We start from the raw sequence: 17,080 nt of genomic DNA on the forward strand, positions 1-17,080 counted from the left end.
AAGGAAGAAAGAAATAGGCAGACTATAAGTAACATTTTTATTCTGGGTACACCAACCCAAGCTTTCTTCTGCCTTTCTTTTTAACAACTAATCTCTTGGTTGTTTAATCTTCCGTCATGTTTCTACAGTAGGTGGGGAGGAAAAGAAACAAGGATGAAAAGTAGTGTGATTTGGTGATCCCGTGTGACTTCTAGTTACTAGTGTTAACTGTACACTTAACGATAACCTTTTGTTCTTTAAATTTTTATGTTAGCCCTAGACTTAAGCTCATTGGCGATTTATTTATTTATTTTTTTGAGACAGAGTTTCGCTCCTGTTGCCCAGGCTGGAGTACAGTGGCATGATCTCAGCTCACCACAATCTCTGCCTCCTGGGTTCCAGCAATTCTCCTGCCTCAGCCTCCTGAGTAGCTGGAATTATAGGCGCTCACCATGCCCAGCTAATTTTTTTGTATTTTTAGTAGAGACAAGCTTTCACCATGTTGGCCATGCTGGTCTTGAACTTCTGACCTCAGGTGATCCACCTGCCCTGGCCTCCCAAAGTGCTAGGGTTACAGGTAAGAGCCACTGTGCCCAGCTCGGTGATTTTTTTTAAACACTAGCCTCTGACACACAGTGATTCATGGAGAGAGACCTTAGAGAGCTCTGTGCTACTGGTAACTTCCCTTCACTTTGACTCAAGTAACTAACATCTCTCTACTTGGCCCCACTTGTCCATGTAAAGACCATCTGTTGTTGATAGAAGATTGTTCCAAAGGAATAACTCATAGAACAATGAGGAAAAATTAAGCTAAGAACAGATTCCAATATGTTATTCGAGAAATGCGACGAAGGCAAGGAATCACTGGGATCACCTTTGTTGAGTGTTACTTCCATGACGATCCTGTCCTTGGGCCCAGGGGTCTTCCGGCCCAGGGATGAAGAACTGCTTTCATCAGAGCCTCCGGCTGAGGCTCCTGCACTGGTGTTGAAGTTCGGGGAGGCAGATCTGCTCATGTGTGTGGGTGTCGAGCAGGGGGTGAGGCTGGGACTCACCAACTTTGTGCGTACCGTTAAGACAAATAATCCACTCCGGATTTGCTGAGAAAACAACGAGGAAAGGTTGGTTGAAATGTTTGGATTGTCTTCTTTTCAAAGGGTTAAAAAAAAAGTCTCACTAAACCCAAGCCAGAAGGAAATAAAGGAAGGAAAACAGGATAAAGGAGATCAGTAAGAATGTTGTTACCTTAAAGGTATGAATGGCTTCTTGAAACGTCAAGCCCTTTATTGGTATTCCATTTACATCTAGGATTTCATCCCCTAGTGATCAAATGTGAGAATTACATTAACATTAACCTTTAATTTCCTGGAATTTAGCTGCTCAGTCAGACCTACAATGGGATACCATATGGTCCCTGATTTACTACCATATAAAATGACTTTTATTGTTTAGCTTAGCTCCCAGGAATGTCACAAAACGGGACAACTAATGACAATACATATCCTTTTGCAGTAATTCTGTATTTCAATCTTCAGTTAAAATAACTATGGGAAGCATGAAAATCTTATTTTTTTTTTTAGCCATTGCCAAGTTTGACAACAGATGTCCTATGTTTAGAAATCAAACTGCAAAAATCTAGTTCAAAGGCGTTCCTCATAGTCATTGTTTAAAAACTTAAACCCACTGGCAATGAGGCATGAACACATATAACATTTGAGAAGCCACTCCTGTATTTGTAGAAAGACAAGCTCCCCAAGCCCAGAGAATCACCATGGTGTACGGAAAATGCTTTTAATGAAAACAAAAACATTGCTAAGATATTACTGAGCAATGGCAGCCCAGAAATAATATTTTTTTTTATTAAAAAATTTTTTTTGAGACAAAGTCTTTTCTGTTACCCTAGGCTGCAGTGCAGTCACATGATCTCGGCTCACTGCAACCTCTGCCTCCCAGGTTCAAACTATTCTCATGACTCAGCCTCCTGAATAGCTGGTACTATAGGCCATGCCACCAAACATGGCTAAATTTTTTTTTTTTGTATTTTTAGTAGACAGGTTTCACCATGTTAGCCAGGCTGCTCTCGAACTCTTGGCCTCGAGTGACCTGCCCGCCTCGGCCTCCCAAAATGCAGGGATTACAGATATAAGTCAGCACTTCTGGACCAGAAATCGTCTAATTGATGCAGTTCCAGGCTCTCTATCAGTAAGCTGGCAAGTTACTATAAGCTTCTCTCTCAGAGATGACTGCAGGGTCATGTTAATTTGCCAGGCACGTGCAGGAACACGTTCGCTCACGGCCCCCTGCCCCAGCTCTCCTATTATTTCCAACTCTAAGAAGGCATAGTCAGATCATTTTTCAAGCAGTTGATAGTGTCTGCTGAATATAAACGGACTTGGACATCCTGTTGACTTATCAGAGCTCATTGCTGGTTTGCACTCTTGTGACGTGGCCTGTTTTCTGGAATAACAGTTCATCAGAAACACTACAAAGATGCCCCAGAGAGAAGAACAGATGAACTTTGCACAGCATTGTTGTATAGAAGAGGGATTCTGTACAGCTATAAGAAAGTGCAAAGCAGCTTAAGAACACACATTGTCACCTCTCGCAGCCAGCCAATCCCAGGAGCACACTGTGTGCGTGATTCACAGAATCCTGTAGCCGAGTAGCAAAAATGTATGCGCATTCCCTTAACGCAATTAAAGAAGCTATAAAATAAGTGAAGTAACCACTGCTTAAAAATCACCTGGCATAGCCAAGTACTCAATTAGGCCAGGAGGTGGATGTTTTTAGGTTGTTTCCATATGGAAAAAGGGACAAATATTAAAATGATTATTACTCAAGCTCTTAAAATGTATGCAAGGTTTTTAAAAGACATATCACTCAACAGGTTGAAAATCCATTCCAGTTACTAGCATTTCTTGTAAATGAACACATATGAAAAAACAGTATTTAGAAGAATCAAGTGCTATTAACCTTTCTTAGCTATTGATTTTCCCCCCATTCACTCCATTTACCAGCCTTGCAGGATGAATTTCAATAAAGTGAACACATGGCACATCCATTATAAAAACGCTCTGCTAGAATTTTACATTGTTCTGAAACTCAACACAAACACCACCTGGGAGTTAACCCACCCTCTAAGAGACAGAAATAAATATTCTGCCATGGAAGAATTAAGCCTGGTCACGTCTTACTGTTAGCATACAGGGTAAGATGATTGCTCTGCCTAAAAAACAGGAGATTCCAATTCACTCTTATCAGTTCCGAAAACAGAACCAGTATGACACAAAAGCACCTACAGTTTAGGTTAATTAAACTGAATAATCACAGCATTTTTGAAGGTAACTAAAAATATTCTAATGTAATCATTTCATGAAGGAAGTATATTAACAAACGAGGGGGAAAAGTATCAGGATTCAGGCTCTGGCGAATGCTATTTAAAATATGTGCAGGCTAGGTACTGTAGCTTAGGCCTGTAACCCTAGCACTTTGGGAGGCAGAAGTGGGACAATCACTTGAGGCCAGGAGTTTGAGACCAGCAGCCTGGGAAACATAGTGAGACCACAACTCTTAAAAAAAAAAAAAAATTAGCTGGGCATGGTAGTGCACACCTGTGGTCCTGGCTACTTGGGAGGCTTAGGCAGGAGGATCCCTTGAGCCCAGGAGTTTAAGGCTGCAGTGAACTATGATCATACCACCGCACTCCAGCCTGGATGACAGAGCAAGATCCTGCCTGTGTATGTGTGTTCAGAACTTTCAGGCAATTCTACTTTATAAAAGGCATATAATTTTAATCCAGATAAATATGTCATAGAAAATATACAGAGATGTATATCTACTCTAGATATTCTAATAAAAGCAGCTATTGTGTCTGTATATAAAGAAAACTTTGGCCTATTTAAATTTTATTTTCTCAAGTAAGGTAGGAAAGTGAGTTGAACTTGGGATCACAAAGCTGGGTTTAAATTTCACTTCTCCTGTTTACTAAGGATGGGACAAGTTTCTAATAACTTCATCTTTCTGAGCGTCACTGTTCTGTTTCTAAAATGGTCATTCCAAAATGCCTATTTGTCAGGTTTATAAGGCAGTTAGTGAAATAATTAAATATGTAGAATTGCTTTGTGTTTAAAGCACTATAAAAGATATATTTAAACATGAAAAAAATTATTTGCAAGGTAGAACTTGGCACCTCAATATTACTCTAATTTGCATTCAGAAGTACTTGTCTAAGTATATTCACATTTGGGAAAATGGTAGGTACTGTGGAGAATTCAAAGATGTTCATTTAGGGCCAGGCACAGCAGCTCACACCTGTAATCCTGGCACTTTGTGAGGCTGAAGTGGGTGGATCGCTTGAGCCCAGGTGTTTGAGACCAGGCTGGGCAACACGGTGAAACCTCGTCTCTACAAAACAATACAAATATTAGCCGGGCATGATGGTGTGCACCTACAGTCCCAGCTACTCGTGAAGCTGAGGTGGGAGGATCATCTGAGCCCAGGGGGTTGAGGCTGCAGTGAGCCATGATCATGCCACTGCAATCCAGTCTGGGTGATGGATTTAGACCCTGTCTCATTAAAAAAAAAGAGTTTTGTTCTTTTTTTTTTTTAAAAAAAAAAGATGTTCATTTAGGAACCAGACTGTGTGGTGGCTGATTTCTGTAGCAAGATATTAAATGGCCACTAATGACCAGGAATTCTGCTTCCACACAAGCCCTGAGCTAAGAATGGGGCCCAAACTCTCAGGAATTTTTAAAGAAAGGAACACAATCAGACCAAGTGAACAAGAAAGACACTCAAGATCCCAACAGAAAGATTAAGCCACTTTCCACATATTATCTCATGTAATCCTGGCAACCACTCTTCAAGGCAGCCGTTAATATTCCAAATTTATAACTAGGGAAAGGGAAGCTCAGGTTACACTGACTGTGCCAGGCAGATTCAGCCCAGGTCTTCTAGGCACTGCGGCGTTCACTGCACATCTTGTAAAGAGGCAGATTCTCATGAATCAAAGTCACTGTCGCTGACGATACAAGAGGCTTTCTCCTACCTTCTTTAAGTCTTCCATCCTCAGCAGCTGATCCATTTGGGAAGATGGTCTTGACAAAAATCCCCATCTGTCCCCGAATGCAGTCTCGACCTCCAGCAATGCTAAAGCCAAGGCCCTACATCCGAAGCAGATGAGAGTCCAGGTTGACATAGTAGTATTTAACTGAGGGCATCTCTCCCACTGTAGTATCTAACTGAGGGCATCTTTCCCACTGTAGTATTTAACCGAGGGCATCTTTCCCACTGTAGTATTTAACTGAAGGCATCTTTTCCACTGTAGTATTTATCTGAGGGCATCTTTCCCATTGCAGTATTTAACTGAATTGCCCTCCCCAACCAGGCCTGGAGTTGAACTAATAAACTAGCTGCAAACTCAAGTTTGTGTTCTCTTCCTTATCCCGCTCCTTAGATCTATTTACATCGCACTAGCTATGCATTACATTAAGGGAGAAAGTTTTAGGCAGAAACATACCAAATTGCCAATATTTGACAATCTTTGACCTCCAAAAATGGCAATTTCATATGGATCCACTAAACAGCTCATAAGAGTTATTTACCACTATTATGCATGTGCCACATTTGTTTCATTTTAGTGTTTCCATTTTGTATATAAAAAAAGAATATTTTGATATTTGTGTAATGTCAAGTTATTCATATCATTTCCTGTACGCTAATGGCAATGCCATGAAATTCATTCAAAAGGTTAACTGAGGGTATTCCCTGAAGCTGCTGGCTCTGCTTCTTTTTCACTAGAGGTAAAAGCTGAGGGTCATTCATTCATTGCACCCTTGGTTCTTCCCTAGCGGCCAAGTGCTGGTGACTTGTCACATCGTAGGAGCGAAGAGGGCATGGCCATCTCACACTGAGACCTATAGCACAGAATGCCAGGGAATCCACTTCAACCCATATAAAGGCCACTTTATCTGTCCTTCTTTATACCTGTTCCTTTTCATTTCACGTAGAGACAAAATAAAAAATAACCATTTAAAGAATATGTGTGGCTGGGTACAATGGTGCATGCCTATAATCTCAGGGCTTTGGGAAGCTAAGGTGAAAGCAATGCTTGAGCCCAGGAGTTTAAGGCTGCAGTGAGCTGTGACTGCACCACTGCACTCCAGCCTGGGCAACGGAGCGAGAACCTGCCTCTAAAAACAAAAACACACACAAAAATAAAATGAAACAGAAAATTTGTGCTAACATTCACACAGAAGGCAGAACAGTCTGCAGAGAAGAGCTCACCTTGCCTTTTTCTTTGTACAGCCCAATGATGGAGATGACGGATGGCCGAATGAGCCTCCAAGGAGATTCTACCTGAGTCGTGCTTAAGGAGCGGGTGGACTTCTTCACAATGTGGTATTCCTGAAAGTCACACATAGCAAGGTCAGAGATTACTCTCATTTGTTCTATAGTGGTATCTGGCAGAAAAACAGACTTTGAAAATCTTAGATTTCTTCCATATTAGACATTTCTCTCTGGTCCAGTGGTTTTAAAAAAAAAAAAAAGGTTCCTTTAAATACTATCACAGGCACTGGGTGCTGTGGCTCAGCCTGTAATCCCAGCACTTTGGGAGGCTGAGGCAGGCAGATCATCTGAGGTTAGGAGTTTGAGACTAGCCCGGCCAACATGCAGAAACCCCGTCTCTACTAAAGATATAAAAATGAGCCAAGCATGGTGGCACACACCTATAATCCCAGCTACTCAGGAGGCGGAGGCAGGAGAATCACTTGAACCCAGGAGGCAAAGGTTGCAGTGAGCCGAGATAGCACCACTGCACTCCAGGCAGGGTGACAGAGTGAAACTCCATCACAAAAAAAACTATCGGAAGAATAGCCCTTACTACAACAGCCTGCCATGGCTTCTTCGCCTGCATAAAGAACTGCTTGGAGACCTCAAGCACCTTGTGTTGCTCTTTCCTCAACTGCATTCCGCAGATTCTACTTCTGGAATGGAGTCAGGAAGCAGAAGGGAGAGGCCTCCGGGATCTAGGATGACCACCTGTGGTCGGGCTCTCCCTTGCTGGTCACCCCTGCCTCCACCCCAAGTTCACAGTCATGGTTAGAAAGCATCTTGCCATTTTAAGCTTAATTCACTCAATCAAAAACTCAGCAAGCCCTTGTTTCTTATAAAACCCAAACCACAAACCCAGACAACTGTTATTCCACATAAAACATCCCACTGAGAGACGGCAGCAGAATCAGCTCTCATCTCTCACATTTGGAAAATAAAACATTTTCCCAGAATGACTCACACTTGCCCTTCCTGTTACAGAAAAGTTCTAATCTCTCCCCTTTTCTGTGTCCATCACCCGTAATATACACACGTGTAAGCAGGGTACGCTCCTCAGAACATAAACAAGAGATCAAGTGACTCTATCGCCAAAGCACTTCTACCATCTTGCTCCTTGCTATTCTTCTTAGAATAACAAACTGCTTCAATGATGCAGATATTCTACCTAAGCCAAAAAAATCACTTCAAAACGAGACACCACGAAACAGTTTTTATCCTAAGTCTCTGTGGATGCTACATTCAAACATAAAAATTAGATGTCCCCAATGATATTTTTGTATCTTTGGCAGCTTAGAACAATTGTATTTTTTTGCAGTTTTACAATATATCTGCCAACAATGTTGGCCTTCCCCACTTTCAATCATTAAAAGAAGTGATGTGGGCTTGGCAAGGTTACTACCCTTTTAATGAAACCATTGGAGAGATGGCCAGACATTGCCTGGGTATTCAGTCTTTGAAGACAGGTTTGTGTGTGACCTCCTAAGGGAACTCCTTCTCTGATCAGCAATCTTCAGCAGTACGTCACTCCATCTCCCTTTTGGGAACCATTAGGGACAAAGGCCTATAGGCTTCACCAGGCTCTCAGAGTTTCCAGGGTCTCCTTGAACTTTTAGACCTGTGTTGTCTAATATGTTAGCCACTTGCCACCTGTAGGTATCTATATTTAAATTAAAATTACTTAGGGCCGGGCATGGTGGCTCATGTCTATAGTCCCAGCTACTCAGGAGGCTAAGGTAGTAGAATTGCTTGAACCCAGGAGGCAGAGGTTGCAGTGAGCCGCGATTGTGCCACTGTACTTCAGCCTGGCAACAGAGCAAGACTCCATCTCAAAAAAAATAATAATAATTAAAGATACACTCCCCACTAGCGACTTTTCATGTGCTCAGTAGACATATATGGCTACCATATTGGATAGTACAAGTAAAAAACATCTCCATCATTTTTGAAAGTTTTACTGGAGAGGTCTAATTTAGGTAATTTTTTTTTTTTTTTTTTTTTGAGACAGGGTTTCACTCTATCACCCCGGCTGGAATGCAGTGACATGATCACAGCTCACCGCAGCCTTGACCTCCGGGGCTCAAGTGATCCTCCCACCTCAGTCTCCCAAGTAACTGGGACCACAGGTACACACCACCATGCCCAACTAATTAAAACAATTCTTTTTCGTAGAGTGAAGGTGTTGTAATATTGCCCAGGCTGGTCTCGAACTCTTGAGCTCAGGCAATTCTCCCACCTTGGCCTCCCAAAGTGCTGGGATTACAGGCGTGAGCCTGGTCCTAGATAATACTTTTTAGTAGAGGGAGAGAGACCAAGAAAAAAGAAAGATGAATCCTGGGAGAAAAAGAAAAGGGCAGAAAATAAAAAGAGGAGGCATGAGAAAAAAGTTTTCTTGAAAAGAGAGGGAAAATTTCTCCTTTTTAAGCTTTCAGCTGTGCCCTAGGTTTCCTGATTCCTGGAAGTATGGTTAGAAATGGATGCTTCTGGGCTATAAATGCTGTCGGGTGTCCTCAGCAGGTCAGTTAAGGAATTACCTCAAGACTTAATCTGTGGTCATGACGGCAGTAAACCCGCTCTCATCTTTCGGGCAGCCTGACAAGGCCAGGAGTGGTGGTTCATGGCTGTAATCCCAGCACTTTTGGGAGGCCGAGGCGGGTGGATCACGAGGTCGGGAGTTTGAGAACAGCCTGGCCAATATGGAGAAACCCTGTCTCTACTAAAAATACAAAAATTAGCCATGCATGGTGGTGTGCACCTGTAGTTTCAGCTACTCGGGAGGCTGAGGCAGAAGACTCACTTGAACCCAGGAGGTGGAGGTTGCAGTGAGCCAAGACTGCACCACTGCACTCCAGCCTGGGCGACAGAGCAAGACTCCACTTCAAAAAAAAAAAAAAAAGCTTTACAGAGGTTCTGGCATATCACTTTGGGTGACATACTTAACCCCTTTGAGATTCTGTTGCTCCATCTGTAAAAGGGTCATCACACACTGAAAGCACAGGCCTGCCTCCGGTGCCCTGACCCAGGTCCTTTAGAACTCTACCGTCTATGGCTCTCCAAGCATGTGTGAATGTCGTTGCCACCACACCCCTGTCCTCTATCTCTGCTTCATTATAGGCCTGAGGACAAGATGCTAATGGTTCCTCCTGAGGCCCTGGGTTCGTGGTGCCAGGACTCAAAGAATATCCCACAGGTTTCTCAGGGACTGAGCCTGCCTTAGCCTTGCTTAGGAGACCACCTGTCCAGTTTCTGCCAGGCTGAGGATGCTGAGACTGAGAAGCGGTCTTCCTGCAGGGCTGTGGAGCCCAGGGCTCAGACGGGAGCAGGTTCTGGAACATTCACTTGAGCAGCTAGTGCAGCCCCCTCTACAGCCCCCTATGACCTTGGCTGCTTGAGTCATTGCTGTGTCACAGGTGGGACTCCAGGTGAGCCATGGATGGATGTGCACGCACACACACGCACACTCCCTCTCACACATGTGCCCCCACCACCCTCTCAGCTGTTACATTGACACCGGCCGCTCCTATTAACCCAGCAATGGTGGCTCACCACGGACTGCAAGATGCCGCCGTTTCCTGGCAATTGAAAGCACCGCTCGGTTCCAAAACACACAATAGGAAGGAGATGAAGATTTGGAGATGCAATAAGGGATTTCCCCCCCCACTATTTTCAAATATTAGGCTGACTTCTTTCTAGCCTCTCTGGGTAGATCTCACTTTCTCTACTGTCTCTCTCTATCCCATTTCTCTAGCCCCAGATACTCCTGGCCTGCACGGATGGGCCGTTCTTAACATGGAATCCCTTGTGGTCTTTGAAAGATCCACAGCCCAGGTCGGACCTGCGAGGCACTGGAGGAGTCCAACAGCTGCGGGAGGGAGTGCTTCCGGCCATCTCGGGAGACCTCCAACATCCGGATCCGGGGGTCCCCATTCCGCACCATCAGCTCGTTATATTCTTCAACTGACTCGAGGCGGTGTACACCCCCTTGAGAAAAAAGAGGAGAAAACATGGTTTGACAGGGGACAAAAAGAATCTTAAGCACATCCAGACACACAAACTCATTGTATTTATACCCACCTTCACGGTTTTGAGAAGGCCTAGCATCTAGTCAAAGCACAGAGCTCACCCCATCCTAACAGCAATCTCTGCATCAGCTAGTTAGGTGCTGAAGCCATTAGTGTCAGGCTATGAAAAAAACTGCCAGCTTCTGAAATGACCAGACTGGATAAGGGGCAATGCAAATGTTCGTACCAAAAAGATGTAGCTGTGGTGGATCAGGGAATAGTGAAAAGGCTATTAGCAGATGGTTCCTGATGACGGAGGAGTATCATTTTGTGACTGGTAGAGTTTCATTATTGGTGCAGATGCCTTTTTTTCCAAGTTATAGGCATGACTTTTAAAATAAACTTTTAATTAAAGGATAACAACTTCCAGAAATGCACACAAATCATAAGTGTACGATTCAATGAAATTTCATATATCCATAACCAAAACGTAGATCAAGAAGTAGAATATTTACCAGAACCTCAAAAGCACCCTTTGGGCTACTAACCATCCCCCACCCAGGGTAAACATTATCCCAGCTTTTAACATTACAGATTACTTTAGTCTGTTTTTGAATTTTACATCGATGAACACATACAATACATACGTTTTGTCTGGCTCCTGTCCTTAGCATCTGTTTGTCAGATTCAACCACACCACTGCATGCCAATAGCCTGCTCATCCCCATTCTGTAGACTAGTCCGTTGTCTAAACATACCACAATTTACTTATCCATTCTATTGGTGATGGAAATTTGGCTTGTCTCCAGTTTTAGATCTATAACAATGGTCAGCAAAGATTTTTGGCAAAATTTTTTTGCATGGTCACTTTTTTTTTGAGTCAGAATTTCACTCTTGTTGCCCAAGCTGGAATGCAATGGCATGATCTCAGCTCACTGCAACCTCTGCCTCCATGGTTCAAGCGATTCTCCTGCCTCAGCCTCCTGAGTAGCTGGGATTTACAGATGCAAGCCACTAGGACTAATTTTTTTAATTTTTAGTAGAAACTAGGATCACCATGTTAGCCAGGCTGGTCTCCAACTCCTGACCTCAGGTGATCTGCCCACCTTGTCCTCCCAAGGTGTTGGGATTACAGGGATGAGACACCATGCCCGGCCCACTTTTTTTGGTAACGCGTTGGCAAGCTTTTTTGGCACATGTTTCAGCCTTTGTCGGCCACAAATGGTCTTTGTTGTATATTCTTTTTCTTTTTCTTCTTTTTCTTAACAACCCACTAAAAATGTAGACAGCATTTCTAGCTTGTAAGCCATGCAACTAGAGCTGTGGACGGGAGCTTGCTGACCCCTGATCTAGAATATCCTGTTACTAAATATTCTCTCACATGTCATTAGATGTCACCTAGGAGTGTGGTCTCTGGGCTACACTACAAGCAACTGCCCAGCTACCCATGTTGCTTCACCAGCACAGGACAGTTCTAGAACCTCCACATCCTTGTCACTCTAGGCAGTGTCCGTCTTTTATTTTAGCCATTCTGGAATACATGATGGTACTCATTTGTGTTTATCTTGCCTTTCACTGACAACTAATGAGATCAAGATTCTTTTCACATATTCATTGGCTGTGTTCCTTTTGTAAAGTTGTAAAGTGCCTAAACAAGACTTTTGCCCATTTTAAAATTGGATGTCTTTTTTATTGATTTATAGGCATATTTGTTTACTTATTGGTGTTTTTTTTTTATTTTTTGAGATGGAGCTTCACTCTGTAGCCCAGGCTGGAGGGCAGTGGTGCAATCTGCCCACTGCAACCTCCACCTCCCAGGTTCAAGTGATTCTCCTGCCTCAGTTTCCCAAGTAGTTGGGATTACAAGTGCGAGCCACCATGCCTAACTAATTTTTGTATTTTTAGTAGAGACAGGTTTCACCATGTTGGCTAGGTTGGTCTTGAACTCCTGACCTCGAGTGATCCACCTGCCTTGGCCTCCCAAAGGGCTGGGATTACAGGCGTGAGCCACCACACCTGGCCCATTTTTATTTATTTATTTATTTATTTAGAGACGGAGTTTCACTCTTGTTGCCCAGGCTGGAGTGCAATGGTGCAATCGTGGCTCACTGCAACCTCTGCCTTCCAGGTTCAAGTGATTCTCCTGTCTCAGCCTCCCGAGTAGCTGGGATTACAGGCATGCACCACCATGCCTGGTTAATTTTGTAATTTTAGTAGAGACGGGGTTTCTCCATGTTGGTCAGGCTGGTCTCAAACTACTGACCTCAGGTGATTTGCCCATCTCAGCCTCGCAAAGTGCTGGGATTACAGGCGTGGGCCACCAAGCCAGGCCCATTTTTATTTATTTTTAATATATCTTGAATAAAATTCTTTCGTGGGATCCATGGAATGTAAATATCTTCTCTGCCTCTATGCTTTGCCTTTTCACTGTCTTAATGTATATTGTGATAAAAACAGTTCATAATTTTAATGCAGTATAATATGTGTTTTTAAAAACATTACGGCTTGAAATTTTCTTAAACAGAACTACTACATAAGTTCTGTTTAAGAAACTTCTATAGTAACAATTTAGGCTGGGGGCAGTGGCTCCCACCTGTAATCCCAGAACTTTGGAAGGCTGAGGTAGGTGGATTGCCTGAGCTCAGGAGTTCGAGACTACCCTAGGCAACATGGTTGAAACCCCATCTCTAATAAAATACAAAAAATTTGCATGGTGTAGTGACATGTACCTGTAGTCCCTGCTACTCAGGAGGCTGAGACCAGAGAATCGCTTGACCCCCAGGTGGCAGAAGGTGCAGTGAGCTGAGATCACACCACTGCACTGCAGTTTGGGCTACCGAGTTAGAGACTGTCAAAAAAAAAAAAAAAAGAAAGAAAGAAAAAAAAAAGAAACTGCTATAGTACAATTTAAAGACTTTATCGGTACCTAATCTATATTATGTTACTTTAAAATAACAATTTTTTGAGGAACAATAATTTGAGGAACTTTCATCTTAAATAATGTATCAATTACATATGAACATAGCTATAATCATATTACAATGTTTATAGTATATAAAATACATATCTGTATTCATGTGCATATGTGTTTGCATGTATATACAGATTCTTCACATATCAAGTTCATCACCTAGACTAGGTAATGTTTCATCTGATGACCTAAAATTTCAATTTACCTAAATATTTCTCTGAAAGTTTTGCATTGAATAAAACACGATTGTTTTAAAAAGAATGTATTGATGAGTCATGAAAAGTAATAGAAAGAAGAACAGCGATACAGTTATATGACAACGAATGCCATTAAAGGTTTCTTTAAAAAAGCTAAATATTAATTTTGCATTATAGGGTTTTTTTTTTTTTTCCTTTTTTCTTTTTTCTTTTTTTTGTTTGTTTGCTTGTTTTTGGCAGAGTCTCGCTCTGTTGCCCAGGCTCGAGTCCAGTGGTGGGATCTTGGCTCACTGCAACCTCTGCCTCCTGGGTTCAAGTGATTCTACTGCCTCAGCCGCCCAAGTAGCTGGGAATACAGGTGCCTGCCACCATGCCTGGCTAATTTTTGTATTTTTAGTAGAGATGAGGTTTCACCACATTGGCCAGGCTGGTCTTGAACTCCTGACCTTGTGATCCGACCACCTAGGCCTCCCAAACTGCTGGGATCACAGGCATAAGCCACTGTGCCTGGCCAGTGATACACGTTTTTAAACATATAAAATACCGTTGCAATCAAGACAAATTTTGTTCTTAAAAAGATCACAAATTGGGCACGGTGGCTCACGCCTGTAATCCCAGCACTTTGGGAGGCCGAGGTAGGCAGATCACCTGAGATCAGGAGTTTGAGACTAGCATGGCCAAGATGGTGAAACCCCATCTCTACTAAAAACACACAAAAAATTAGCTGGGCATGGTAGTGCATGCCTGTAATCCCAGCTACTCTGGAGGCTGAGGCACAGTAATTGCTTGACTATGGGAGATGGAGGTTGCAGTGAGCTCAGATCTCGCCGCTCCAGCCTGGGAGACAGAGTGGGATTTCATCTCAAAAAAAAAAAAAAAAGAAAAGAAAAAAGAAAGATTACAAATCTAAGATATTAACATAGATAAAAGTACCAAAATTAAAAGGAAACCCTGCTGACAAAAAAGAAGGTATGAAGTAAGGAAAACCCAGGTTAGAATATCAGAAAAATGTTCCATGAAATGAGAGATGATGTTGCTTTAGTCATTCTGGAGCCAGTCTGGGCAAAACCTTAGTGGAAAGAGTTGGAACCTCTGGAGCAGCTCTTTAATAATTCATGACTTCAGACAAACTCATGACCAGATTAATCTCTCTTGGCATGCTTACTTATCTGAAAAAGATTTATTAGAAGAAAATTCCTTGTGAGATGAGGGAGGAACTTGTCATTAACAGAAAAGAAACCACATAGAGCAGCATCTATAGATAATATGCTGTTATGTGGATACGAGAGTGACTCGTTTTAAGAAAACATGGACTAAATATCCAAGTTTACAGGACAAATTGGGAGCTGATCACATTAAAAATCTGTATGTAAATATCTTTAGGATGAACAGACTTCACAGCCCCAAATCAAGGCCCAATTCTGTAAGCCTCTTTAATGTGTCTCTGAATTACTTTTCCAGACTTCCCTTCCACTATCCACTCTAACAGTTTGTTGATCTATCCTGACGGTTGTCAAAGGAGAGATCTGTCCTCTTCTTTCCTCCTTTCCAAAACTGTGGAGCATATAAATACCACGTGAAGTTCTACCCAGCTTTCCCTGCACCATCATCTCCTCCCACCCAGAAATTCTGCTATGTCCATCTCCCTAATGACTCTGACAAACTGTTGGATTGAAGCATTGCGACTGTCAGACTCTCTTGGCTTTTTCAAGTGGCTAGAGAGGAAAAACAGCTGCCAAAAACCTATCAAATTAATTTTTTCCCCATTATCCCTAAACATCTCTTATTTTGTCCCAAGTCTAGCCCACTGTTCCTACTTCCAGTCTACCAAATCCCCAGCGTACTTCCCTCCTTTATCTTGCATCCTTGCGACCCAGACGGACTTCCACTCCCTGTACTCTCGTGTGTGCCTCATGGTGGCCATCACTGTGTGTATGTGTGTGCCACCTCCCACTGGGACTATAAGCTCTTTAGAAGGCCTTCCTGTCTGAACCCATTCAAACCTCTTCCCCTCTTGAGAGAGAAGAGCAGTAGAATGAAAATCAAAATGATGACAATGAACATGATATGAATGATGACCACAGTTAGGCAGGGCATGGTGGCTCACACCTGTAATCCCAGCACTTTGGGAAGCCAAAGTAGGTGGATCACTTGAGGCCAGGAATTCAAGACCAGCCTGGCCAACATGGTGAAACCTCGTCTCTACTAAAAACACAAAATTAGCTGGGCATAATGGCATGTACCGTAGTCTCATCTACTCGAGAGACTGAGGTGCGAGAATCACTTGAAACTGGGAGTTGGAGGTTGCGGTGAGCTGAGATGAAGCCACCGCACTCCAACCTGGGTGGCAAGAATGAAATTCCATCTCAAAAAAAAAAAAAAAGAAAGAAAAAGAAAATGATGACAGTGGTAATAAAGTGGCAGCCGCCTCGTGGCGAGGGCTGTTTGCTGCCACACCATGGAGTGGCAGGGCCATATGCATTCTTCCAAAGTGACGTTCCAAGAAGGCAAAGCACCTAGAAGGCATTCACGTTTATTGGCAAAATAAATATATAACATAACCCTCATTTTACAGATGAAGAAACTGAGACCCAAGAAAGTCACCTGACCCAGGTCACGTAAGCCAAGGTGGGGGATGTGGGAACCGACCCAGTTCTGCTGGATTCATGCACATGCTTCCTCCTCCCTGCTGCATTTCCTTGTCATGGCCTTGAATGTCTGGGAAGGATACAGGGGGAGACGGTGGCATCCATTTGGGGCAAACAGGGGCCAGCCCTGGAATGACTACTCAGCCAAATATGCTACTTGTTCTGAATTAAGTAGCAGGAGCAGAGTTAGAGCATCACACATCTGGGGCGCCCTCCAGCTCCCCTCCCCATATCTGCATCAATAAAGGCCCAGATGGGGGAACAATTCTTTTCAAGATCCCCCCAGAGGCCAAAGGGCCGGGAAGGAGAATTCTGTCTGGGAGGCAGATCTTTTACCCGGCATTGATTGAGTGACCTTCGGGATTCTCTGAACTTCTCCAGTCTCATCCATAAAATGAGGAATGTGACCTTGCTGGCTTCAGAGGCCTCTGCATTTCCTCAGAGCTCTGGGCACCTCCCTGGGAACCCGTTTATAAGGTACTGAACAACTCTGCCAAGACGGCCGACAGGAAGGCCTTCTGTGTGCCCCTGTGACTCCCTCGCCTCAAACACAAAGGCCTTAAATGAATTTCCCTTTGTTCTTCCTCAGGGCTGGAAGGGGCTGGTCACCGGCTCCCTGAAGACTTCTCCTTATCAGCCTCTGGTCATCACCACTCCTTTTGGTCCCCAATCCATGTTGTAACACTCATTCGAGTGTGACACTGCCTAATTATTCTGAGTCATGAGCACAAAATAACACATTCTGTTAATCAAATGTGTTTTTTTTTTTTTTGTTTTGTTTTTTTCTTTAGACGGAGTCTGGTTCTGTTGCCTAGACTGGAGCGTAATGGCACAATCTCAGCTTGCTGCAACCTCCACCTCCTGGGGTCAAGCGATTCTCCTGCCTCAGGCTCCCGAGTAGCTGGGATTACAGGTGCATACCACCACGCCTGGCTAATTTTTTTTTTTTTTTTT

At 43.2% G+C, this 17,080-nt stretch overlaps 1 protein-coding gene across 9 annotated transcripts in view; it reads right to left on the reverse strand.

The window, feature by feature from the left end:
* PDZD2 (PDZ domain containing 2) overlaps positions 1–17,080 on the reverse strand; it is a 466,872-nt gene that overhangs the window by 52,922 nt on the left and 396,870 nt on the right. For all 9 annotated transcript variants that reach the window (XM_032279027.1, XM_032279030.1, XM_032279029.1 and 6 more), the window contains 5 exons: positions 10,145–10,290; positions 6,265–6,384; positions 5,027–5,141; positions 1,225–1,298; positions 854–1,079 (listed from right to left, as the gene is read on the reverse strand). In XM_032279027.1, coding sequence (XP_032134918.1) covers positions 854–1,079; positions 1,225–1,298; positions 5,027–5,141; positions 6,265–6,384; positions 10,145–10,290 — 681 coding nt within the window. The remainder of the gene's footprint in view (positions 1–853; positions 1,080–1,224; positions 1,299–5,026; positions 5,142–6,264; positions 6,385–10,144; positions 10,291–17,080) is intronic.

The sequence above is a fragment of the Sapajus apella genome, unplaced genomic scaffold, assembly GCF_009761245.1.
Source record: "Sapajus apella isolate SASKATOON/1434 unplaced genomic scaffold, GSC_monkey_1.0 scaffold11, whole genome shotgun sequence".
NCBI classification, from domain to species: domain Eukaryota; kingdom Metazoa; phylum Chordata; class Mammalia; order Primates; family Cebidae; genus Sapajus; species Sapajus apella.